Source organism: Bufo gargarizans, chromosome 4, assembly GCF_014858855.1.
Source record: "Bufo gargarizans isolate SCDJY-AF-19 chromosome 4, ASM1485885v1, whole genome shotgun sequence".
Classification (NCBI taxonomy): Eukaryota; Metazoa; Chordata; class Amphibia; order Anura; family Bufonidae; genus Bufo; species Bufo gargarizans.
This window is the reverse complement of record NC_058083.1, coordinates 436,095,410-436,121,009: the sequence shown is the minus strand read 5'-3', so window position 1 is coordinate 436,121,009 and position 25,600 is coordinate 436,095,410. Positions and strand designations below refer to the sequence as shown.

The window sequence follows — 25,600 nt, the reverse complement described above, 5'->3', positions numbered from 1 at the left end:
GCAGATGCAACGGCTAGAAGGTAAACAGTGAAGAGGAGGCAGCGCTGACACCGCGCACGCCTTCTCTTCAAACAGCTGATCGGAGGGGGTGCCGGGTGTCGGACCCCCACCGATCTGATATTGATAACCTATCCTGAGGATAGGTCATCAATAAATATAACTTGGACAACCCCTTTAAAGGGGTTTTTCCAATTTCTGACAACTTTCTGTCACCTCTTTGGTCTGAGGTAGTTCTCAGCCCTCAGGACATCAAGTACATATTGCACCATTACAATGGAATTATGCAGAAATATTGAGGGACATAGAGAGTTTCCTTAAAGTGGTATTCTGGGATTACTATGTTTTTTAGCATATGTGCTCATAGTCTCTCACCTCATGTACATCTTCCCTGTCCTTTTTTTTTTTTTTTATTCGGCCTCTCCTGACCCGTTTTCACCAGGTAAACAAATCCCTCTGGTTTGGTCACATCCTGTATGTAGCACTTCCTGTTCTATATCCAACAAAACCCATGATGCACTTCTCCTTTCTCTGCCAGAGCTCCAGCACTGACCCCAACAACTCCCAGCTAGTTTATAGCTCCTCCACCCGCTAGTTACGTAGACACTCCCCTATCACTGCCCCTTACAACGCCCAGCTACTTTATAGCTCCTCCCACCCAGCTAGTTACGTAGACACTACCTATCACTGCCCCTAACAACGCCCAGCTAGTTTATAGCTCCTCCACCTGCTAGTTACGTAGACACTACCTATCACAGCCCCTAACAACTGCCAGCTACTTTATAGCTCCTCTATTACTGCCCCTAAGAACACCCAGCTAGTTTATAGCTCCTCTCCCTCCACCCAGTTAAATAGACACTCCCCTATCACTGCCCCCAACAACTCCCAGCTACTTTAGACACTCCCCTATCACTGCCACTAAAAACTCCCAGCTAGTTTATAGCTCCTCCCCTGCTAGTTACATAGAAACTCCCCTTTCACTGCCCCTAAGAACACTCAGCTAGTTTATAGCTCCTCCCCTGCTAGTTACATAGAAACTCCCCTATCACTGCCCCTAAGAACACTCAGCTAGTTTATAGCCCCTCCCACCCAGCTAGTTACATAGACACTCCCCTAACACCCAGCTAGTTTATAGCTCCTCCCCCGCTAGTTACATAGACACTCCCCTAACATCCAGCTAGTTTATAGTTCCTCCCATCCAGCTAGTTACATAGACAGGATATGACCACTGGGAAAGGGATGTCGAATTATCACGAAACGCGTCTGGTATATTGGACACTTCGACAAATACCTCCGCTGGAATAAACTCTATATGCATGGCCATGCAAACTTGAAAGTTCGTATGATCCGAATATTGGATACACTCGAAAACTGAATCGATTTACTGCCAAAGCGAATGTGCTTACTGAACGAAAGTCTCACTCATCACATTGCGATACTTTGTGCGATCATTGGAGAACACGAGGAGTGAGGCGTGGGGGCGTTGTGGCGTCTCCAGTTCACCACCTGGAGTATTATACGAACAGTATTTCCGAATAAGACCGACAGGAGGTAAGAGTGATCTCTCCTAATCATTTGAGACTACTTGGAATACATAAAGGAAAGTGCTGTGTGGATGATATAGACCTCTCATGTAAGCGCACCACCAAACAAGAGGTCACAGACCATTTGCATATCGTACCAGTGTTACATTCGATTCTCAATCACACTGGATGCACTGTGAGATCCATTATTTGGATGATACACTGATTGGGACGATTTACTATAAGCGGTTATTTCCAATAGACACAGAAGGAAATAAAAACATCTTAGGATCAACGTGCAGCTAACCATCGGGTGTTCTATTTTGACACAATTCCATCACTATTTTTGAAGTATTATTCTTTGAAGTATTATATTTTTGAAGTGTTATATTAACTAAATGACCAAGGGGTCATACACCGTACACAAGTTTTTGTTGGACACTTGTTGAAACAAATCTTAAAGGGACTTTTCTAACAATTAATTGCACCTTTTGCACTATTCTATGTAACCAGTTTGCAGACCACTATTTGAAGGCACTTTGATTATAATTGTCTGCTGCTATTGAAACATTCAATCATCTATTGCTGATATTGCTATATACTCATACTGTGGTTTTGATACTTGCCGTCATTCAGGGTCGGCCAACCAATTGCAAGGAATTTTATGTGCTATTCATTTTATGTGCTAATCTATTTTATGTGTTATTGAATTTTTATGAGATATTGGATTTTATCTATAACCAATAAATATATTCAATTGATGCCATAGTGTGTGGCTCGCTTACACCGTTTACTATTTACCTAGTTACATAGACACTCCCCCAACAGCCAGCTAGTTTATAGCTCCTCCCACCCAGCTAGTTACATAGACACTCCCCCAACAGCCAGCTAGTTTATAGCTCCTCCCACCCAGCTAGTTACATAGACACTCCCCTAACACCCTGCTAGTTACATAGACACTCCCCTAACACCCTGCTAGTTACATAGACACTCCCCTAACACCCAGCTAGTTTATAACTCCTTCCACCCAGCTAGTTACATAGACACTCCCCTAACACCCTGCTAGTTACATAGACACTCCCCTAACACCCTGCTAGTTACATAGACACTCCCCTAACACCCAGCTAGTTTATAGCTCCCACGCAGCTAGTTACAGCTTTGACATACTGACGGACATAATATCACAGCCCAGAACGGAAAACAGCCGCAGTAAAGGTAAAAGAAATACATTACAAAATTACAGCTGCTTTCACAAATGATTGTTTTAAAGCAGTGATGTCCAACCTACGGCCCGCAAAGCCGTGTCATGCGGCCCGTGCAGTAACAGGACTTTATCAGCGCAAGGTGCGCTGCGAACGGCACAGGCAGCAAAGCGATGCTGCCTGCGCCTGCAATCTCCCCGCCCAGCACCGCCTCCTAGCTAATTTATTCACTGCACTTGCCTCTGTGAAATTGAAGAGAAGCGCCGTAATCTCACAGAGGCCTCGAAGTGCGCATGCACCGTCTTCCTAGCCTCTGCCAATGTGCCTGTGCGAGATTACGGCGCTTCTCTTCAATTCATATTTATTAGCTAGGAAGCCGCTCTGGGTGGGGGAGGAGATCTGTGGATGACACTAAGAGGGATATCTGTGGATGACACTGAGGGGGGGGGATCTGTGGATGACACTGAGGGGGGGGATCTGTGGATGACACTGAGGGGGGGGATCTGTGGATGACACTGAGGGGGGGGGATCTGTGGATGACACTGAGGGGGGGGATCTGTGGATGACACTGAGGGGGGGGGATCTGTGGATGACACTGAGGGGGGGGATCTGTGGATGACACTGAGGGGGGGGATCTGTGGATGACACTGAGGGGGGGATCTGTGGATGACACTGAGGGAGGGGATCTGTGGATGACACTAAGGGGAGGGGATCTGTGGATGACACTAAGGGGAGGGGATCTGTGGATGACACTGAGGGGTGGGATCTGTGGATGACACTGGGGGGGATCTGTGGATGACACTGAGGGGGGGGGATCTGTGGATGACACTGAGGGGGGGGGGGATCTGTGGATGACACTGAGGGGGGGGATCTGTGGATGACACTGAGGGGGGGGGATCTGTGGATGACACTGAGGGGGGGATCTGTGGATGACACTGAGGGGGGGGGGATCTGTGGATGACCCTGAGGGGGGGGGATGTGGATGACACTGAGGGGGGGGGGATGTGGATGACACTGAGTGGGGGGGATCTGTGGATGACACTGAGAGGGGGGATCTGTGGATGACACTGAGGGGGATCTAGGGAGGGGTGTGGGGTAGTTGGGGTGGGAGGTCCTGGAGGGGTGTTTGGGTGGGAGCTCTGGAAGGGGTGGGAGGTCCGATACGTATGTGGGGGTGGGAGATCCGGGAGGGGGGGTCCATACATTTTTTTGCTATGGGGCCCAGTCATTTCTAGCTACGCCCCTGATTAGTAAGATTGAGCGAATACTGGAGCGATAGAGCGCCCTGCTGTAGGAGAAGCCGGTGGGATATGAAAGGAGGAGGGGCCAGCTCCTGGTTGTGTCGGGCACACGGAGCAAGCATGGCGGTGGAGGATCTGACTGAAGCCTAAAGACCAGACATCAGGGTAGACCTGCAGAAGAAGGTGACAGCGCAGTATGTGATGTATACATGTGTGGAATGTATGTAGTGCAGTGTGTGATCATCACATACATTACACACATGTATACATCACATGCCCCCTCACAGTAATAATGCCAAGATATGTGCCCTCTTCACAGTAGTAATGCTCACACATGCCCCCTTACAGTAGTTATGCCCAGATATGTGCCCCCTCACAGTAATAATGCCAAGATATGTGCCCCCTCACAGTAGTTATGACCAGATATTTGCCCTCTTCACAGTAGTTATGCCCTGATATGTGCCCTCTTCACAGTAGTAATGCTCACACGTGCCCCCTCACAGCATTTGCATTTCTTTCTGGCAAAGCTACCTGGTTCCGGCCCACAAAATTTATACCAAGTCTAGTGCGGCCCTCAGACGAAAAATGGTTGGGCATCACTGTTTTAAAGGATGTTGATGCAAACTGGAAAAACTGATAACTGCTTGTTTTTGGCGATTTTTGGTAGCAAAATAAACGTAAAAAACAAATTCTAAAATAGTATGGAAATGAAAAACCATAAAAATGTATCTAATAGATGAAGTACTTGTAAAGAAAACATCGGAAGCTGGAAAACAGAATGTGAACAGTGCTGGTAATACATGGTGGCTACATCACGGCGTATTTAAGGAATGTTAGGGCATCTAATGTGTAGCATGCGGATACCGGGCTTGCATTCATAGCTATGCATTAAGTCATAACAAAAGCCAAAGCAAAAACAACAATCCTGAGATACACTCTGTGACCGTACATGTTGTTACGCAATTATTTAAGTTATATTATGTGAAAAACATGCTTGCCGTTCCATCCTCACAAAAGTCCAGATGTCTGCAGGCAGTAAAAGCCTCCTGTACACAAACATAATGGGTCAATAAGCGCGATACGTGCTATCAAATACATTGTTTTAGCAACTTTGGTTGCTAGCAAACCATATCAGTGTTTATTCAATCTGTCGCACCAGGTAGACCTGCAATCTTTTTTTTTTTTTTCATTTACAGAATACGGGTTTTTCTTTTCAGAGCGATGTATTTCATTTGCCTGTCCAAACATCAAGCTTCACCAAGGCTAATCGACAGGTGAAGCAGTGATAAAGCCCTCCGGAGAAAATAGGAGACAGCAGGGGTGTAACTAGAACCGACTGGTCCCCACATAACATTTTTGAATGAGCGCCCCCACCCCCCGCCTTCCCGGCCACTTTTTCACAACCCCCTCCTCCCATGCAGCCCCCATCTCCTGTGCCTAGTCAAGATCGCTCTCTCAGCCCAGGCCCAGCAGCCGCTCCGACCGTTTACTACACGTATACACGGCATATAATGTCATAGTATAATACTGTTGAGGGGGCCCTGACAATACAATCTTTTAGTCATCTTCTTCTGAGTTCAGGCGCCGTAGCAGCCGCTTCCCTTGCTTCCACTATAGCTACGCTACTGGGAGATAGAAAGAAACTATGTACACTTAAACAAAAACTTAGGCAGCAGCAGTAAAAAAAGAAATAAAAAAACACTCCGCTACTTCCAGTGTCATGCTGTGGTCCTCAGTGCTGATGTTTGTTTTCCTGGTTGCAGCAGTAAAGTCCAGTAATATCACGTCACCACTGCAGCCAATCACTGGCCTCAGCAGTTAAGTTCTGTACACTATTGATGCCAGTGATTGGCTGCAGAAATTATCCAACATACAAAATAATCTAATGATAGTGCTGCCATTCTGGTGGTCCCTCTGGTCTTTGCTTACAAGCGGTCTGCATGTAACCACCGTAGCCAACAAGCAGCCACAGCAGTCACGTTCCGTACTACTAGAGCATCAGCTTAGGAAAGCTGGGGGAAAAAAAGCCCCGTCCGTTTTTTTTCTGCAGCTGTTTTTACACCTTTTTTTCCCCCAGAAGTTGGATAATCCATTTAAATTTGTAATGAACTGAAGGGACATTTAAATAGGTTGTCTGCTTTGTAAAATTCCTTTTTGTTTTGTGCAAAGCTCAATAGACTAAGGGTGTCCTGCTGATAGGACCCTCAGCTATCAGTTGCGATTGTGCAGGAACCTGGTACCAGGGTCAGGTCGCCTGCAGCCTCACCACAGGAGGAAACCAGCATTACACAATTTCCAAGGAAATCAATATGCATGATTGATCCTCCAGAACCAGATGTTCCCTGCAGCTTCTCTCCTCTCTCACTAATAGCTGATGGTACTGAATTCGGGTCTTCCAGGATTTCGAGACTGATGACCTGTTGATTAGCAATTGCCACATTCTCCTCTCCAGAGGCGTAACTTCGAGCTCCTAGGCCACAATGTAAAATCTGTACCAGGGTCCTCCAACTGTCTTCTCATCAGTCAGAAGGGCTTTTAAAGGAGTACTCCAGCCTGAAGCAAGTATCATCAATTCACTCAGGCCTCATGCACACAACTGTTGTGTGTTTCGCGGTCTGCAAATTGCGGATCCGCAAAACATGGATGGCATCTGTGTGATTTCTGCAATTGGGGAACAGCACGGACAGCCATTGATATAACTGGCTATTCTTGTCCGCAAAACGAACAAGAATAGGACAGGTTATATGTTTTTTGAAGGGAACGGAGAAACGGATGCGGACAGCACACGGAGTGCTGTCCGCATCTTTTGCGGCCCTATTGAAGTGAATAGGTCCGCATCCAAGCCACAAATACTGCGGCTCGGATGCGGACCAAAACAACGGTCGTGTGCATGAGGCCTTACACTGATGTTTTTGTCAGTGCCATAGACTTTTGTCATCCTGTTCTGTTGATCGGTGATGGTTCCAACAGTCAGGCTCCATGCCCGCTGCTGCTCTGCTACTGCGTCTGGTCCAGCAGTCCAGACCCTCTGGCCCTCCTCTGCCCCCCAGAGGTCCACATCCTATCTGAAAAAAATGGAACGGACACGGAAAGAAAATACGTTTATGTGCATTATGGTGTTTCATTTTGTAATGGAAAAAAATAAAATGTAAAATTTTTGCAGACTTTGCTTACGCCCCTAGTCTCAGTGATGTAAAAGATATATATGCCAAATTTCAAGAAGATTGGATAATATTTAGAGGTTACACACTTTGATCAGTTTTGTAAAAGTAGGCAAAAAATAAAAATTTTCAATGTTAATTACTTTTATTGGGAAAACTAGAAATCCCAAACTTAAAATAATATTAAAACTAGACACTAGGATTAATAGGTAGTATGACAGGCAAAACATGTATTATATTAATCAACTTTGAACGATGCAATCCCTTCTTTTCTTAGCTTGGTGACGATTTTTCTGTGGTGCTCGACTACCCTCAACAAGAATTGTTTTTGTTGTTCGTCCCTGACTTTTTTATCAGAGCAATTCCTCTTTCTGCGGTAAATTGACCACCTTAAGGCCTCTTTCACACGGGCGTTGCAGATTGGGGCCGGATGAGTTCAGGGAAAATGGTGCGACTTTGACACTAAAACAAGTCAGTTTTCACTGCGATTGCGGTCCATGTTTGTGTTTTTTCAGCGCGGGTGCAAAACATTGTAATGCATTTTGCACGCACGTGAGAAAAATCGGCATGTTTGGTACCCAGACCCGAACCCGGACTTCTTCACAGAAGTTCGGGTTTGGGTTAGGTGTTGTGTCGATTTTATTATTTTCCCTTATAACATGGTTAATTCACTTGATCGCGCAGCCCGGCTTCTCTTCTGTCTTCTTCTTTGAGGAATAGGACCTTTGATGACGTCACTGCGCTCATCACATTGTCCATCACATGATCTTTTACCCTGGTAATGGATCATGTGACGGACCATGTGATGAGCGCAGTGACGTCATCAAAGGTCCTTTTCCTGTGCACAGCAAAGAAGACAGAAGAGAAGCCGGGCTGCGCAAACAAGTGGATTAAAGGGACACTGACAGGCCCAATAAGCATATTTGGGTATATATATCACAGTACAGGTCTTATAAAGTGTATTAAAATCATCTAAGTATCCCCCCTGCCCACCTTATAAATACAGAAAACTAAAGTTTTAAAACCTGCTTGAAGCATCTTCAATCTGCCCAAGGGGCGGCGTTTCCTCTCCACTTGCGCCCAGCCAGCCGCCCCCAACTGCCGTTTTGAAGCGCCGCCCAGCTCATCAATATTCACTTCGCTGGGCGGCTACTACTGTCCCCGACGTCACAAGATCCGGCGCATGCCCAATACAATCCTATGGGCATCGGCCTCCGTCTCATCTTCAGCAGATTATTTTAATACACTTAATAAGACCTGTACTGTCATATATATATATATATATATATACCTAAATATGCTTATTGGGCCTGTCAGTGTCCCTTTAAGGTGAGTTATATTATTATTATTTTTTTAACCCCTTCAGCGCTATTGTACTATGCATTCTGTATTCAGAATGCTATTATTTTCCCTTATAACCATGTTATAAGGTAAAATAATAATGATCGGGTCCACATCCCGATCGTCTCCTAGCAACCGTGCGTGAAAATCGCACCGCATCCGCACTTGCTTGTGCATGCTTGCGATTTTCACGCAGCCCCATTTACTTCTATGGTGAAAAACGCAGAATATAGAACATGCTGTGATTTTCACGCAACGCACAAGTGATGCGTGAAAATCACCACTCGTGTGCACAGCCCGATAGAACGGAATGGGTCCGGATTCAGTGCGGATGCAATGCGTTCCCGTCACGCATTGCACCCGCGCGGAATACTCGCCCGTGTGAAAGAGGCCTAAGAGCGTTCGCATGGCTCCTTAGAGAATCACTGCAGTCTTCTGTCACGTCATGGATCCCAAACAATTCAAAGAACGTCTTTGTTTTATTAGTAACTAAATGGCTCAGGTCTTTTCTTTCAAAAACTAGGTTTTTACACTCTACTCGTTTCATTTCCTTTTTCTTTGCAGCTTTGGTTTCTAAATTTTTTTGTTATATTTTCCTTAACAGCCTGAGTAATACGTTCCTCCAAAAAAGCCAACCCTACGTTTGTTTCTGACAGATACCAAAGGTGAGGGCACTTTTTTTTACGTCTGCATCTGGGTAAATGCTTAGAAGCTGTAGACATATCCAAATCATTCTTTGGAGCCCATCGACTTACAATCGGCTCGTGCAAAAAGCGAACATATATGAGGCTGACAAAATGTGCAACCCGTTTCATTCCTTTCAATTCTCGTTGAGGGATATTCAACTGTTTAGTGAAGAGGACAACTTTAAGTGCATATATTGTCTTTGCCATCCACCTTGCTTTATGCAGAGCCGATAGGATCCTGAAACTGAAGTCGTTTTTAGACCAACCTCCGAGGTACAGGACTGAGAGTAGTAATAAAAGTGATCAATGTGTGCAACCCCTAAATATTATCTAATCTTCTTGAAATTTGGCATATATATCTTTTACATCACTGAGACTCAGGGCGTAAGCAAAGTCATATGAAAATCACATATGTAGAAAAATAAAACACCCTAATGTGCATGTAGCCTAAAGCAGGGTTCCCCCAACTCCAGCCCTCAGGACCCACTTGCCGGTCAGGATTTAGGCGTATCCCACAGAATGAATACCTGTGGTAAATCCTGATGGATGGACACTAATTATATCAGCCGCCCAATACTAAGGAAATCCTGACCGGTAGATGGGCCCTGGGGCTCACAATCTAAGGTCCCTCTCAGTATATCCTGGAGTGTGAGAGGAAACCGGAGCACCTGGAGGAAACCCACGCAAACACGGGAAGAACATACAAACTCCATGCAGATGTTGCCCTTGCTCGGATTCAAACCTAGGACTCAGTTCTAACCACTGAGCCACCGTGCTGCCCCAAGACTTCCAAAACTGCATCAGGAAACCTGACCGCGTGGCCGTACCCTAAAGAAAAAACGCTCCTAATATTTAAGATTTTAAATGCAGACTTTGTACGTTTTCTGGCGTAACGCGCACTCCAAGAGGACAATGTTTCAAGGATTTGTAACACTCCCGATGCAAAACTGAAATCAAACATATGTAAATCCACACAAATAGACATCAGGATAACAGCACGTGCCCAGCAACTCTAAATACAGCACAACACTTGGCACCAGATAACGGACTGGCATCCGCTCACTGCCGCCCTTCTTTTCAGTCTCACATTGACAGATAGAATGCAAAATGTGAAAGGCGACGTTTTATTGCACAGACGAATGTTTGAGAGTGAAATACATTTGCGGGTTAACGGCGTACATCAGCAGAATCCAATGCGATGGCTTACCTGGTACTGCTGCCCAGTGCAAAGAATTAGATGGTCATATGGTACTTTTCTATCATTGGAAACAATCACAAACTTGGCAGCTCTGTCTACGCCAGTCATTTTACCAACCACAACATTAACCCAGGATCGAAGTGACATCAGTGCATAATCTTTATCATTATAACAGTGGCTGAGAAAAGAAAAAAAAACGTAAGTGACATTTTAGCAGCTGACAGCAGGCATTAATTAGACATCTGGCGGGTTGGTGGAGAGCCTCCAGTGGTTTAAGTCCGTTGTCTGTCAGCTTTCCAAAAGCCTATAGCAAGAGATTATTTATCATTCAGAACGCTGTTGAATAGCTGACATCCATGCAAGAAAACGGCAGCGGCCAGTACCTCGTCGGTGGAGACAGCCAGCATTGGCTCTGATGCCTTCTGGTTCTTTTGGGTTTTCCCCAAAGCTGACATTAACTAAGCATTATCCGCCAAGATAACTACCAAGCCCCATTTGGGCACGACCACACTGGGCAGTATTTCCGCAGCCGATTTTAACATGTTTCCGCAGCAAAATCCGCAACAAATCTGCAGCAAAATCTGCATGTGTGGGTTCACATCACGTTTTATGCCTCCGTTTTCCGTATACGTTAGAAAAAAAAAAGGATACAAAAATGCAGCACACTACGTTTTTGCTTCCAGTAAAAAAAAGGTACAAGTTTTTTTTTTTACAATCAAACCCTGGTGAACGGATGTTACTGTCTGAGGCATGTGTTTAACGGATGGGAAAAACGTGACGCGAACCTGCTCTTACGTGCAGATTTAGCACGGATTTCACCCTATGTGTTGCGGTATCTCCCAAGAAAATCTCTTGGCACAGAGCATTGCCAATAAGGCTCCACACCATGGAAGGCTTCCAGTAAATCTCCATACAGGACTGGTTTGCAAAAGCTGAAATCCACAGCATAATGACGTACCGTCTCCACTGTAAGGCCTCATGCACACGGACGTTTTTTTTCACGGTCCGCAAAACGGGGTTCCGTTGGTCCGTGATCCGTGACCGTTTTTCCGTCCGTGGGTCTTCCTTGATTTTTGGAGGATCCACGGACATGAAAAAAAAGTCATTTTGGTGTCCGCCTGGCCGTGCGGAGCCAAACGGATCCGTCCTGAATTACAATGCAAGTCAATGGGGACGGATCCGTTTGATGTTGACACAATATGGTGCCATTTCAAACGGATCCGTCCCCATTGACTTTCAATGTAAAGTCTGGAGTTCTGTTATACCATCGGATTGGAGTTTTCTCCAATCCGATGGTATATTTTAACTTGTAGCGTCCCCATCACCATGGGAACGCCTCTATGTTAGAATATACTGTCGGATATGAGCTACATCGTGAAACTCATTTCCGACAGTATATTCTAACACAGAGGCGTTCCCATGGTGATGGAGACGCTTCAGGTTAGAATATACAAAAAAACTGTGTACATGACTGTCCCCTGCTGCCTGGCAGGTGCTGCCAGGCAGCAGGGGGCAGACCCCCCCCCCCCCCCTGTTTTTAACTCATTGGTGGCCAGTGGGCCCCCCCTCCCCTGTTGTTAACTCGTTGGTGGCCAGTGTGCGCACCCCCCTCCCTCCCTCTATTGTTTTAATACATTGGGGCCAGTGTGCGCGCGCCCCCCAACCCCCCCTCCCTCCCTCTATTGTTTTAATACATTGGGGCCAGTGTGCGCGGGCCCCCCCAACCCCCCCTCCCTCCCTCTATTGTTTTAATACATTGGGGCCAGTGTGCGCACCCCCCCAACCCCCCCCCCCCCTCCCTCCCTCTATTGTAATCATCATCGGTGGCAGCGGAGTAGAAGATTTTCATACTTTACCTGGCTGCTGGCTGCTGCGATCTCTGTGTCCGGCCGGGAGCTCCTCCTACTGGTAAGTGACAGGTCTGTGCGGCGCATTGCTGTCACTTACCAGTAGGAGGAGCTCCCGGCCGGACGCAGACATCGCAGCAGCCAGCAGCCAGGTAAGTATGAAAATCTTCTACTCCGCTGCCACCGATGATGATTACAATAGAGGGAGGGAGGGGGGGGGGGGGGGTTGGGGGGGGTGCGCACACTGGCCCCAATGTATTAAAACAATAGAGGGAGGGGGGGTTGGGTGGGCGCGCACACTGGCCCCAATGTATTAAAACAATAGAGGGAGGGAGGGAGGGGGGTGCGCACACTGGCCACCAACGAGTTAACAACAGGGGGGGGGGGGCCGCACAATGATATTCAAACTGGGGAGGGGGGGGGGGTCTGCCCCCTGCTGCCTGGCAGCCCTGATCTCTTACAGGGGGATATGATGGGGTTAATTGTACTATCATATCCCCCTGTAAGAGATCGGGTGCTGCCAGGCAGCAGGGGGCAGTCTTGTACAAAGTTTGCAGTGTATTCTAACTAGAAGCGTCCCATCACCATGGGAACGCTTCTGTGTTAGAATATACTGTCGGAAATGAGTTTTCACGAAGTGAAAACTTAGATCAGAAAAAGCTTTTATGCAGACGGATCTTCGGATCCGTCTGTATGAAAGCAACCTACGGCCACGGATCACGGACACGGATGCCAATCTTGTGTGCATCCGTGTTCTTTCACGGACCCATTGACTTGAATGGGCCCGTGAACCGTTGGCCGTGAAAAAAATAGGACAGGTCATATTTTTTTCACGGCCAGGAAACACGGCTCACGGATGCGGCTGCCAAACGGTGCATTTTCCGATTTTTCCACGGACCCATTGAAAGTCAATGGGTCCGTGAAAAAAAACGGAAAACGGCACAACGGCCACGGATGCACACAACGGTCGTGTGCATGAGGCCTAAGTCAATTCAGGGCGCCCTCCTCACACGTGGAGGAAAATCCGCAACATCAAGACTTCCCCCATGTTATCCTAAGGGGCGGAAAACTATCTATCCCTGCGGTGTGTTCCTTTGCAGAATTTACATTCCGCAGTGTAATTAACCCCTTATGGTTGAGGCCTACATTTTTCCTCCCCACGTTCCAATAACCATAAGGGCTCATGCACACGACCGTATGGCTTTTTCAGTGTTTTGCGGTCCGTTTTTTACTGATCTGTTGTTGTGTTTCCGTTTCCTTTTTCGTTTTTCCGTATGCAATATACAGTAATCACATAGAAAAAATTGGGCTGGGCATAACATTTTCAATACATGGTTCCGCAAAAACGGAACGGATAGGGAAGACATACGGATGCATTTCCCTATTTTTTGGCGGACCCATTGACTTGAGCACCGTGATTTGCGGACAAGAATAGGACATGTTCTATCTTTTCACCGTACAGAAATACTAAAACGAAATGCACACGGAGACACTTTATTTATTTTTTCTGAACCATTGAAATGACTGGTTGAGTATATGTACCGCATACTGAACTAAAAAAACGGCCAGTATACTGAACGCAAAATACTGTCGTGTGCATGAGCTCTAACTTTGTTATTTTTCCTTTCACATACCTATATGAGGGCATTTTTTTTTGCGGGACAAGATGCATTTTTATTGCCACTATTGAATGTACCATATCTTGTATTGGAAAAAGGGAAAAAAAAAAATTTGAGTGGCAAAATTGAAAAAAAAAGAAAGAATTCTGCCAAGGTTTTTGGGATTTTGGCATCACAACGTTCACTGTGCGCTAAAAATGACCTGACATCCTTATTCTGCGGCTCAATATGAATGTAGCAATACCAAACTTGTATAAGTTTTTTCTTTTACTACTTAAAAAAAAAAAAACATTTGAAAAACTTTTTTTTTTTTGCATTGCCATATTCTGACAGCCATAACCTTTTTATATTTCGGTCTACGGGGCTGTATGAGGGCTTGTTTTTTGCGTAACGAACTTTATTTTTTATTGGTACCATTTTTCTGGTATGTACGTCTTTTTGATCACTGTTATTAAATTTTTTTGGGGGGCAAGATGAAAAAAAAAAGGCGAATCTTGTGTTTTTCATTTAGTTTTTTCTGTGTTGGCAGTCACCGTACATAATTATTATTTTTTTATATATTTTAATAGACCCTAATAGATCTCTATTAGGGTGAATAGGATTTTCACACTGTCCATTCTTAACTATGCTTAATGCATCCAGGCTGCCATGGCAACTGATCGGAGCCCCGCGATGTTACTGCGGGGGCTCCAATCGAAAGTCAGAGGGAATTGCCTTCACTCACAGATGCCGCAATCAGCATTGATTGTGGCAACTGAGGGGTTAAATGACGGTGGCAGCACGATCGGCGCTACCTGTCAGTGCGGGCGGGTGCCGGCTGTATGATACAGCCAGCACCCGTCGTGAATGGAGCATGCCCCCTGCAGAGGCTCCATACGTCCCTTCACACAGTTTGACGTACAGGTACGTCATAATGCGTAAAGGGGTTAATGTTGTGTTCCGGATTTCCTGTATGAGAGTCACTCCAATCAATTCAATAAGAAATTGATTCTGCAGAGGAAAACACTGCAGAGAAATCAGCGTAAAACAATCTGCAACAAAATTCGCACAGATTTTCCAGTTTCCCATTGAATTGATTAGAGAGATTCTCATACAGGAAATTCACTACAAAATCAGCACCATAAGGCCTCATGCACACGACAGTATTTTTTCACTGTCCGCAAAACGGGGTTCCGTTGGTCCGTGATCCGTGACCTTTTTTTCGTCCGTGGGTCTTCCTTGATTTTTGGAGGATCCACGGACATGAAAAAAATTTCGTTTTGGTGTCCGTCTGGCCGTGCAGAGCCAAATGGATCCATCCTGAATTACAATGCAAGTCAATAGGGACGGATCCGTTTGAAGTTGACACAATATGGTGCAATTGCAAACGGATCCGTCCCCATTGACTTTCAATGTAAAGTCAGGAGTCCCTTTTATACCATCGGATCGGAGTTTTCTCCAATCCGATAGTATATTTTAACTTGAAGCGTCCCCATCACCATGGGAACGCCTCTATGTTAGAATATACCATCGGATTTGAGTTACATCGTGAAAACTCATATCCGACAGTATATTCTAACACAGAGGCGTTCCCGTGGTGATGGGGACGCTTCTAGTTAGAATATACTACAAACTGTGTACATGACTGCCCCCTGCTGCCTGGCAGCACCCGATCTCTTACAGGGAGCTGTGATCAGCACAATTAACCCCTCAGGTGCCGCACCTGAAGGGGTTAATTGTGCGTATCATAGCCCCCTGTAAGAGATCAAGGCTGCCAGGCAGCAGGGGGCAGACCCCCCTCCCTCCCCAGTTTGAATATCATTGGTGGCCAGTGTGGCCCCCCCCTCCCTCTATTGTATTAATAACATTGGTGCCCCCCCGCCGATCATTGGTGGCAGCGGAGTTCCGATCGGGGTCCCAGTTTAATCGCTGGGGCTCCGGTCGGTAACCATGGCAACCAGGATGCTACTGAAGTCCTGGTTGCCATGGTTACTTAGCAATAGTAGAAGCATCATACTTACCTGCTGGCTGCTGCGCTGTCTGTGACCGGCCGGGAGCTTCTCCTACTGGTAAGTGACAGGTCTGTGCGGCCGCACCTGCGGCTTTTCTGTCAGAATTTTCCCGCCACGTGTGAGGGCCCCTTTACACTGTGGATATTTTACACAGCGTGTAGATGTGCTTCAATCTATAAATCTGTCATCTGTACAGTGCTGCAGATCTTCCAGAGGAAAGCCTGCAGTGTATACACCACGTATCCCCGCATCCTTAGCGTATGGCCGCATGGGACGCATATATTCTGAATTCAATGTTATACCGTACCAAACATCTCATCCACACACTGTGAAAAAAAAAACACAATGTAAAATGATCTTTGGCACAAAATTCGGCTCCATGGCGATTTTGGCCCGGACAGCTTTTGCACGACCAAAGATCTCAATGTAGCAGGGCTTCCATAGGAATAAATGGGGTCAGAGCAAAACTCGCACATTAGCTGCGACTGTGACACTTTTGCGATTCGTGTGACGCGGTCGCAGCAAACATGTTACAGCCGCATTCATTCCTATGGCAGCCCTACCACACTGCGACACAATTGACAATGCCAGGCGTGATGACTATGCAGCCCTATCAAGAAGGAGAGGGAGGTGCTAGTAGAGGAAGCGTGCGCAGAGTGGCTCGTGCCCACCCCTAGTGCACTTAACTGCTCATTTGCATATTAAATAAAAGTAATTTTTCTCCAGAATGAAGTAACGTATCACTGAGGGCTCATGCACACCACCGTATGTATTTTGCAGTCCTCAAAATATGGATTCGCAAAAAATATGGACGACGTCCGTGTGAATTCCGTATTTTGCGGAATGGAACAGCTGGCCCTTCATAGAACAGTACTATCCTTGTCCGTAATGCAGAACAGAAATATGGACATACAGAATTCACACTCAATAAATTACGTTTTTTTTTTGCGGACCAATTAAAGTGAATGGTTCCGCATACGGCCCGCAAAAATACGGAACGGACACGGAAATAAAATGCGTTCGTGTGCATGAGCCCTAAGTGAAAGGTAATTTTGTCCTACAAGGCCTTGTACCGGCTCTAACAGGGGATTTCTTGCAGACATGTTTAGAAGCTATGAACACCTCTGCATTGATTCTGTTTTATTGAATTGCATGTATTTTGTGCTAAAAACATTTTTATCATTGGGTGGAATTATAATTTAGCTTGTCTTCAGTAGCTTGCATATATTTCACTGCACAGCCAGCTGTAGAACCCCATCCCGAGCTCTCTGACAGCGCTCTCCGCAGGCCATCTCTGCTCTCTAATGAAACTAATCTAACCTCACATCCCATTTGGTTTACCATTATTTCTTTTTATTTCATTCTTTTTTTTCCTTTTTAGCTTTGAGCTTAGCTTAACTTCTGGATAGAGGGTCTGCAGACAGATGTGTCCATAGCCTTTAACAGGAAGCGTCTCTCAGTCTGTCCGTAAATCCGCTCCAGCTTTATGGTACTGCAGGAAAACTGCTCTTATAGGAAAGACTCTGTATGCATTTCCATGATCTCCGGGGAAAGGGACTATACAGCATTCACACGACCGTAACACGGATAACGGCCGTGTGCATTCTGCATTTTGCGGACCGCACATGGCTAGCGCTATATAGAGAATGCCTAAGCTTGTCCGTGATTGTGGACAAGAATAGGACATGCTCTATGTTTTTTGCGGGGCCACAGAACGAAACAACAGATGGGGACAGCACACAAATTTGCGGAACAGATGAGGATCCATTTATACGGTCGTGTGAATGCACACTAAGGGTCCATCCACACGTCCGCAATTCTGTTCCGCATTTTGCGGAACGGAATTGCGGACCCATTCATTTCTATGGGGCCGCATGATGTGCTGCCCGGATCTGGAAATGCGGACCCACACTTCCGGGTCCGCATTTCCGTTCCCGAAAAAAATAGAACATGCCCTATTCTTGTCCGGAGGACAATTGCGGACAAGATTAGGCATATTCTATTATAGTACCAGCGATGTGCGGACCGCCAAATGCGGAATGCACATTGCCGATGTCCGTGTTTTGCGGCTCCACAAAACACACATAGATGTGTGAATGGACCGTAACACTTACCGGAGTCTATATTAGGCTTCCTACACATGACCGTATGGCTTTTTCAGTATTTTGCAGTCTATTTTTCACAGATCCGTTTTTCCGGTTTTTGTTTTAGTAGTGTTTCTACTTCCGTTCCATTTTTCCGTTTTGTTTCCGCTTGTGATCCATTTTTTGCGTAACGGAAACGGAAGCATACAATAATGTTTAAACAGTAAGTACATAAAAAAATTGGGCTGGGCATAAGATTTTCAATCGATGTTTCCGCAAAAAACGGAATGGCTACGGAACGGATACGGAAGACATACAGATTCCGTATGCATTCCGTTTTTTTGTGGAACCATTGACTTGAATGGAGCCACGGAATGTGATTTGCGGACAATAATAGGACATGTTCTATCTTTGAACGGAACTGAAATACAGAAACGGAAGGCATACGGAGTACAAAAAAAAAATAACGGAAACGAAAAAAAAGGCCTTACTCAAGAAATTGCTCTGACAGTTAAAGGGGTTGTCCAGGATTAGAAAACCGTGCCTGTTTTTTAAAGTGCTACACCTGTCCATCGGTTGTATCTGGTATTGCAGCTCAGATCCATTGAAGCGCATTATGGCTCATGCACACGACTGTATTCCTATGTCCATCCCCTTCCCATGTCCATTCCGTTTTTTTGTGGCCTGTATGCAAAACCATTTACTTCAATGGGTCTGCAAAAAAAAATGGAAATGACTCTGTGTGCATTCTGCTTCCATATGTCCGCATGGCCTATTTTGTGGACAAGGACAGGCATTGTCTCAATGGATGCCCGAAAAAAATGGATGCAATGCGGATGTCACACGGACTTCATTAGTATTTTTTGAAAATCAGTGTTTCGCAGACCGCAAAATACATATGGTCGTGTGCATGAGTCCTTAGGCTGAGCTGCAATTCCACACACAACCTGTGGACAGGTGTAGTGCTGTTTGTGGAAGACAGCAGCCATGCTTTTCTAAGATTGTACAATCCGTGGCCTTCCACTCCATAGCGTCCGGATGGCAGACCATTCATCTGTGATATGGTGCGCACATGGCCGTTGCTATTCACAGGCCGCAATATGGGCATAGCTGGCACACGTTTGTATGCATGAGCCCTAAACCTGTACAACCCCTTTAACTTCAATTCATTGCAGTTGCCATAAACCCCACACAGCTATATAGGAATGTAGCTCCATAATGGCCACCAAGGAAGTTTAAAAACATATTTATAAAAAAATCTAAGAATAAGAACTATTACAGAAAATTAAGTGAAGTACATAAGACAAGTCTAAGGCCTCTTTCACACAGGCGTTACGCTTTGGCTCCGGATGCGTCCCAGGTGCATTGCGGCAAACCTGCGCGAGTAGGTACGCAATTTCAGTCAGTTTTGACTGCGATTGCGTTCCATTGTTCAGTTTTTATTGCGTGGGTGCACGCGCGTTATAAAAAACTGAGTGTGGTACCCGGGCCCGAACTTCTTCACTGAAGTTCAGGTTTGGGTTAGGTGTTGTGTAGCTTGTATTATTTTCCCTTATAACATGGTTATGAGGGAAAATAATAGCATTCTTAATACAGAATGCTTAGTAAAATAGGGCTGAAGGGGTAAAAAAAATAATAATAATAATTTAACTCACCTTAATCGACTTGTTTGCACAGCCCGGCTTTTCTTCTTTCTTCTTTTTTCAGGACCTGGGTAAAGGACCTTTGATGACGTCACGGTGCTCATCACATGGCCCATCACATGATCCAGCACCATAGTGATGGATCATGTGTCGGACCATGTGATGAGCACCGTGACGTCACCGCAGGTCCTTTTCCTCCTGCACAGCCAAGAAGAAGAGAAGCCGGTGTTCCGTTATATTTCCCTACCTCGTGAGATTTCCCTACCCTCATCACTTCCGGCCGCACCGGACATGACGTCAGGAGGTGTGCCGCGCCACGCAGGCACACAACGAGGGGGTAGGGAAATTTCACAGCAGAGTTAGCTGGACACTGGCCGACACTGCGCATGCGCTGGGAGCCTCACCAGCGGTTAGGGAAGGGAAAAATTACGGGCCAGTGCTTTTTCCCTACCCTAACCGCTGGTGGAACACTGGGCTGCCGAACAAGTGGATTAAGGTAAGTTAAATTATTATTATTATTTTTTTTAACCCCTCCAGCACTATTGTACTATGCATTCTGTATCAAGAATGCTATGATTTTCCCTTGAACCCAAACCTGAACTTCAGTGAAGAAGTTCGGGTGGGGTATCACATTCAGTTTTTTATCACGCTCGTGCAAAACACATTGCATCCACGCGATAAAAACTGAACAACGGAACACAATCGCAGTCAAAACTGACTGAAATTGCGTACCTTCTCGCGTGGGTTTGCTGCAATGCACCCGGGACGCATCCTAAGCCAAAACGTGACGCACGTGTGAAAGAGGCCTAAGAATTTGTATCACACTCACCTGCTGGAAAGAAATGATTGGTCTGTACAACTGGTATTTCCTGGAAGGCCGTGGGTGGAAATCAAGGTGATGTTGTTGAACTTTAGATGTGGGCTGCAAAGAAAAATGGAGAGAGTCATGTAACGCTATAGGACTGCAGCTCTAGTCCTCAGCGCAACTAAGGCTTGGGAGGAGGGGCGGCATCTTAGCCCCAAGGACTATGGGGGTCTTATTGGTCACACCCCTTCTGATCTACAAGTTAGACCTCGTTCACATTTCCGTTTTTCACTAATGTGTGCTGTCTGCCTTTTCCACATGGACCCATTGATTTTATTGTGTCTCTTCACATATCAGTAGTTTTTCAATTTTCAAAAAATGGAATGCACACTGTATTTTTTGCAGATCCGTTTTTTTTTCGGAATGCAAAATACTGAAAAAGCCATGGCAAGAGATCCGAGACTGTGAAAAATCACTGACACAACAAGGATGGCTTCCGTGTTTGGTCCGTTTTCCACTGACCATCGAAATTTAATACTTGGGCAAAAAATGGACACAGACCAAACACGGATTCTTCACAGATGAAACATGGACTTTTACAGACATCAAACGGACATGTGAGTGATGCCTTATAGAGTATTCTAGTAGCAGAGGTGAAGAGCTCTTCAGCCAGAGCCAGCAGAGCCACCTCTATAGGGGTGCCAAGGTTCAGTCGCAGGGGCTCCTCTGCCATACAGGAGCAGTATAAGAGCAGGAAGATAGCTGGAGGGCCCAGGTACAGATTTCGCATCAGGGTCCGGCAGTTTCATTTGATGCCTCTGAGACTCTGACACGTCTGAGTAAGCCATGAATACATTGTAACCCGTACCGCGCAGCACTTTGTTTTACTATTTGCCCCGTGAGATTTCCTTACCATCATAAAACATGGATTATTTATAGAGTCATTATATCATCGCCCCCTCAACTGTGAAATTAACTCCAAAAATGTCAGATTGCTCTGAGCCACAGTAACAGGCAAAACCGTACAATTACAACAATATCCCAATAAAGAGGGGCCGCTGCCCGTGGGGATGGTAACGTTTTATTTGCTGTATATATCTCTTTTCCGATTTAGCCTTTAGGCATGGTTGCCAACTTTTAAGCACAGGTTTGGATGTGGCAGAATACAAACCTCAAGTTACGGGTCATGTCCACACAATGACCACCTGGGTGCCCCCGATAAAGGGGCCTTTCCGGTACTTTTATATGGATGCTCTATCCTAGGTCATCAAAATCTAGAACCCAGAAAAACCCTTTAACAAAGCCAGTTCTCTTGGCAGAGAGCGACCCAATTAACAGTCATTCGGAGTCCTCTCATGTACAGTGCTCCAGACGGAGGGTCCATACAAGCAGTTCCAGGTCCAGAATGGGTCCCATTAAAGAGGACCTGACATTTCCCTTTTACTAAGTACATCCATTCCTCATGTAATAACAATTCTAGAGCAACCATTCTTATGACTTTATGTTGTGCTGTTGATTTATTATTCCTGCTAGAAGTTATGAATGAATAAATAGCAGTGTGCAATGAAGGTCCAGATGGGTGTTACCAGTTGGGGAGGGGGGAGCCTGCACAGTATGATCGGATAGCGAAGACACACCCCCAACTGGTAGCACCTATCTGGACCTTCACTGCAAACTGATATCCAACAGGAATAATATAAAGGAATGTCATAACATAGAGTCATAAGAATAGATGCAAAAAAATGGGTATGGCTAGGTTCAAATCACGTTTTTACTATCCGTTTAACATATCCCAAAAAGTATATGTTACACAGATGCCTCAGACTGATGCCATACCGTGACATTCGTTCACCATACAGTTCCATTATATATTTTTTAAAAGTATAATTTTTTTTTTAACATTGTAAAAAATATATTTTTTTTACTCTGTAGGATACAAGAACGTGGTGTGTTGTGTTTTTGTATACGTCAAACAGAGGCATAAAACGTGATGCGAACCCAGAGACAGACAAGTGATTGTAACATCAGTATACTGGATGTTGGATAGCCATGAATATCCACTTCAATCCTATGCATTATCTTCTATTTCCTTTGATTGTACTGAAATGGAAATGTCTTTCCCAATAAAACAAAAAAACAATAAAAAAAAGGATAGATGCAAATAGTTGCTAAAGTAGATGTTAGATGTTATGAATGAATTAATAGCAGTGTGCAAGGAAAGTCCAAATGGGTGTTACCAGTTGGGGGGGGGGGGGGGGCAAGCCTGCCACTGGCAGTACTGATTGGATAGTGTTAAACTGTGCAGGGACACCCCCTCCCCAACTGGTAACACCCTTCTGGACCTTCATTGCAAACTGCTAGTAATTTGCCCATAACTTCTAACAGGAATAATAAAGGAATGGCATAGCATAGAGTCATAAGAATAGATGCAAGTAGTTACTAAAGCAGATGTCAGGAGGGGATAACCGTCCTCTTTAAGAGTCCCCATGAACTAATAAAGATGACAGTTTTATTGCTTAATGCTGTTTATATACTCACTGATTTGCAGTAATTTAGTAGGTTGGCAGAGTGGTGGTTAATATGATATTTGATTATTGGGAATGCTAGTGTTTAATTGGGACTCATTTATTTTACATCTGTATCAGTGTTTTATTAGATTTTAAAGCAAATACATTTTGTTTAATGTAAATCTCTTCCTAATACAGAAGACGCAAAGCCTGGATTACCCAATTAAAATAATTAGCTAAGGGTACTTTCACACTTGCGGCACAGGATTCCGGCAGGCAGTTCTGTCGCAGATCTGGCAGTCCGGACGCAAACGGATGGCATTTGTCAGACGGATCCGTCTGACAAATGCATTGAAATACCGGATCCGTCTCTCCGGTGTCACCTGGAAAAACGGATCCGGTATTAATTTTTAAAGGTCTGCGCATGTGCAGACCGGAAAGCCGGAATGTGCAGACCGGAAAGCCGGATCCATTTTGCCGGAACACTTAATGCCGGATCCGGCACTAATACACTTCAATGTAAATTAATGCCGGATCCGGCATTCCGGCAAGTGATCAGTATTGTTGGCCGGAGAGAAAACCGCAGCATGCTGCAGTATTTTCTCCGTCCCAAAAAACTTAAGAGGGACTGAACTGATGCATCCTGAACAGATTGCTCTCCATTCAGAATGCATTAGGATAAAACTGATTGTTTTTTTTTCCAGTATTGAGCCCCTGTGGATCCGCAAAACACAGTACAGACGTGTGAATGGAGCCTTATTCTGGATTAACACGGCAGGAGTATAACCGTTATCTTTTATCAAGTATGTATACATAAATATGGTAATATTTATAATCTGCAAAGTTGTTTGATTTTTTATTTTAGACTCAATGGAGAATAGAAAATGTGTTGCAAAGCTGTACATAAGCTATACAGGTTGGTATTCTGTGCGCCATAGGCTGATGGCCATAGTGGCAGTCCTTGGGAATGCTGCATGCACAAAATACAGACTGCCTGAATCAGAACTTGTATTTGTCAGGGAAGGAACTTTTATGCACCTGAAGTGTTGAGGCCTACCATCATAATTGCTCCAGCTCATAATTACGATTATATTATATCACTGAATTATTCATAGTGCAATTCCTTAATCTAGTGGCTGTAAATGAGAGCATTAACAAGATCTGTATTTTTTCAATGAATTTTCATTCATTTACAGAAATTACCGATACATAAAAATGTGCCATTACTATACAATCGAAAGCTGATTAGTTCTACAATATGCTCTGTCTCTGAAGCAATGTTGACTACATCACCGCATGAAGACCTGAGAAGTGACTTTCATCTGTGTTAATGCAATCAGACTAGTGCCAGCCAATGCAATCAGAAGCCAATCATCCGTCGTGGGTTATTTTATGTAGTGTTGATCAATACAAAGCAACACAATATGTCTACTTGACATAGCATTCTAGATAAAAGCAAGCAAATGAGTTTATGAATTCATGCTCTGAATTACCATTGTACTTTTTCCATGATAATGAATCCACTGCCATAAAGTAGACAATACAGATGGCGACGGAAAATTCATAGGGCAGTGGAAAAAATAAGTGATCCCTAAAAGTCACATGACATCCTTACCAGATTAATGTCAAACAGAAAACTTCATGCAGATACATGTGTTTGTTCGGAATGCAAAAATGTCCCCTCTAGGCTACTGTCTAAGGCCCCCTGCACACGAACGTGTACACCCCGTGGTCGTGCTGCATTTTGCGTGCCTCAATGTACGAACACAGTCCGTGGGGCAGCCGCAGCGGATCGCGGACCCATTCACTTGAGTCTTTTTGCCTTTTCAGGACGGAGATAATACCGCAGCATGCTGCAGTTTTCTCTCCGTCCAAAATTTCGGAACACTTGCCGGCATTTTTTCCCATTGAAATACATTAATGCTGGATATGGCCCCGAGTGTTCCGGCAAAACGGATCCATATTTTGGGGTCTGCGCATGTTCAGACCGCAAAAATGGGAAAAAAAATAAATGCCGGATCCGTTTTTCCGGATGACACTGGAGAGACGGATCCGGCATTTCAAAGCATTTGTCAGACGGATCCTGCCATCAGTTTGCATACGTTTTGACGGATCCGGCAGGCAGAAGAATCCTTTGCCGCAAGTGTAAAAGTACCCTTATCTAGCACATTGGCTCAGTGGTTAGGACTGATGCCTTATGGCTCTTTCATGATGGCTGACCAAAGGTTACAACCAGGGCTGGTGTTAGGGGGGAAAACTGGGCAATTTCCCAGGGCCCCAATCCTTTAAGCCCCTGCTTCAGTCTGCAGAAGGTTGAACAGTCAGGACGTATTCCCCAGCTTAGGAGTCCCTGCTCTGACTATATATATATATACAGGTCCTTCTCAAAAAATTAGCATATTGTGATAAAGTTCATTGTTTTCTGTAATGTACTGATAAACATTAGACTTTCATATATTTTAGATTCATTACACACCAACTGAAGTAGTTCAAGCCTTTTATTGTTTTAATATTGATGATTTTGGCATACAGCTCATGAAAACCCAAATTTCCTATCTAAAAAAATTAGCATATTTCATCCGACCAATAAAAGAAAAGTGTTTTTAATACAAAAAAAGTCAACCTTTAAATAATTATGTTCAGTTATGCACTCAATACTTGGTCGGGAATCCTTTTGCAGAAATGACTGCTTCGATAGCGGCGTGGCATGGAGGCAATCAGCCTGTGGCACTGCTGAGGTGTTATGGAGGCCCAG

The 25,600-nt window shown here is 45.0% G+C and overlaps 1 protein-coding gene across 1 annotated transcript in view; it reads right to left on the bottom strand.

The window, feature by feature from the left end:
• The window catches only part of CFAP61 (cilia and flagella associated protein 61), a 291,524-nt gene that overhangs the window by 111,865 nt on the left and 154,059 nt on the right, over window positions 1-25,600 (bottom strand). The window contains exons 19-20 of the mRNA XM_044291895.1: window positions 20,363-20,455; window positions 10,359-10,527 (exon numbers count right to left, since the gene is read on the bottom strand). Coding sequence (XP_044147830.1) covers window positions 10,359-10,527; window positions 20,363-20,455 — 262 coding nt within the window. The remainder of the gene's footprint in view (window positions 1-10,358; window positions 10,528-20,362; window positions 20,456-25,600) is intronic.